The sequence below is a fragment of the Microtus ochrogaster genome, chromosome 7 (genome assembly GCF_000317375.1).
Source record: "Microtus ochrogaster isolate Prairie Vole_2 chromosome 7, MicOch1.0, whole genome shotgun sequence".
NCBI lineage: Eukaryota > Metazoa > Chordata > Mammalia > Rodentia > Cricetidae > Microtus > Microtus ochrogaster.
Genome location: NC_022014.1, coordinates 51,658,296 through 51,660,054, shown reverse-complemented (window position 1 = coordinate 51,660,054; position 1,759 = coordinate 51,658,296). Strand labels below are relative to the sequence as shown.

At 51.4% G+C, this 1,759-nt stretch overlaps 1 protein-coding gene across 1 annotated transcript in view; it reads right to left on the bottom strand.

The window, feature by feature from the left end:
• The window catches only part of Znhit3 (zinc finger HIT-type containing 3), a 10,800-nt gene extending 9,574 nt beyond the window's left edge, over nucleotides 1-1,226 (bottom strand). Inside the window, exons 1-2 of the mRNA XM_005350323.1 lie at nucleotides 1,089-1,226; nucleotides 918-949 (exon numbers count right to left, since the gene is read on the bottom strand). Of these exons, the coding sequence (XP_005350380.1) occupies nucleotides 918-949; nucleotides 1,089-1,174 (118 nt within the window). The 5' untranslated portion in view covers nucleotides 1,175-1,226. The remainder of the gene's footprint in view (nucleotides 1-917; nucleotides 950-1,088) is intronic.
• Between the last annotated feature and the right edge of the window lie 533 nt (nucleotides 1,227-1,759).

Sequence of the window (1,759 nt, the reverse complement as noted above, 5' to 3'; positions counted from 1 at the left end):
CCTGGAACTAGCTCTTGTAGACCAGGCTGGTCTCGAACTCACAGAGATCCACCTGCCTCTGCCTCCCGAGTGCTGGGATTAAAGGCATGCGCCACCTACGCCTGGCACCACTGCTGTTTTAAAGGTTTTGTTTTTACTTGTGTGTATGCCATAGTATTCAGGTGCCTATGGAGGTCAGACAAGGGCGTCGATCCCCTGGTAATGGACCTGCAGGTTGCCTACAGTAGGTGGATGCTGGGAACCAAATTCAGATCTTCCAGAAAAGCAACAAGAGGCTCTTAACGGCAGAGCCATTTCTCCATCTCCAGCTTTTCTCTCGATGGGTCAGTAACTTGTTTTAGCCAGACCTGATGGCATAGATCTCTACTACTTTATATAATCCCAGCACTTGGGGTGGAGAAAGAGGACCATGAGAAGTCTGAGAGCAGACTGGACTATATAAAAAAGAATCTGTCTGAAAATGCCACACACAGAAAAACTTTTTATTAATTTCTTTCTTTTTTTTTTTTTTTCCTGAGACAGGGTTTCTCTGTAGCTTTGGAGCCTGGCCTGGCCTCAAACTCACAGAGATCCGCCTACCTCTGCCTCCCGAGTGCTGAGATTAAAAGCACGCGCCACCACCGCCCGGCTGAAAAACTTATTTCTATTGTAAACAATAAACAACCATTACTTTAAAGGCAGAAACACTCCTGGCTCATTCACCTCTGTCAGGGGCTACACTAGAATGCTAAGACGAACAAACAGCTAGGACTGACTTTTTCCAATAAAGTAGTTGACGTGCTACGGTTTGTTTGAGACAAGATCTAAGTCTGGCCTTGAACTCGTGGGAATCCTGCTTCGAGCTATTGTGTGCTGGATTACCGGGCACGGGAAGGCAAAGTAGGGCCAAGGGCTGCGACAGCGGTCCAGGGTCTTACCTTTGTGCTTCTGGAAACAAGCGACAGAGCAGCTGTAACAAGAAAGACACGAGGCCCCGTCAGCCCGGACAGCCGCAGCACGCGCCCCTTGCCCGCAGCCCCCGCCCGCGGCCCGGCCTCCCTCCCGGCCCGCTTGCTCGCTCTCCCCAATCCCCACGAGCCCCGACTCACTAGGGCACGCGGCAAGCCGGGCAGCGGTATTTCGGCTTCTCCAAACAGACCACGCAGACCGCAGTTTTACTGTTGAGAGACGCCATGACGTTCCCCAAGCCCCCACGCAGCAACCCGGGCTCTCTCTTTTACCTACACGAGGACCAATCACAGCGCTCCGCACTTATTGGCAGCCTAAAGCAGTGGCTTGATCCTGTTCTCTCTCCCAGGCCTCATCAGAAGAGAGCCGATACATTCGATACCTAGCTAGGCAGCTGCAGCCGGCTTTCTCTGATTAGATCTAGCCATGGAACCACGAGTCTGCTTCCCTAGCGCTGCCGTCACACGTGTGCACCACCGTGCCCAGTCAAAGGCATTCTTTTAATTTCTATGTATATGTGTGCGCCTGTGTCCTGTTAAGGGCTATTGCCCTGAGAGGCCAGAATAGGACCGCAGCTCCCCTGGAGCTAGAGCTAGGCTGTCTTGAGCCACCTACTGGGGGTGTTTGGGGACTGAACTTGGATCCTCTGCAATTGCAACAAGCACTCCTTACCGCCAAGTCATTTCTCCCAGCCCAAAAGACATTTCTTTTTTTCTTTTTTTTTTTTTTTTGATTTTTGAGTCAGGTTTCTCCGTAGCTTTTTGGAGCCTGTCCTGGAACTAGCTCTTGTAGACCAGGCTGGCCTCGAACT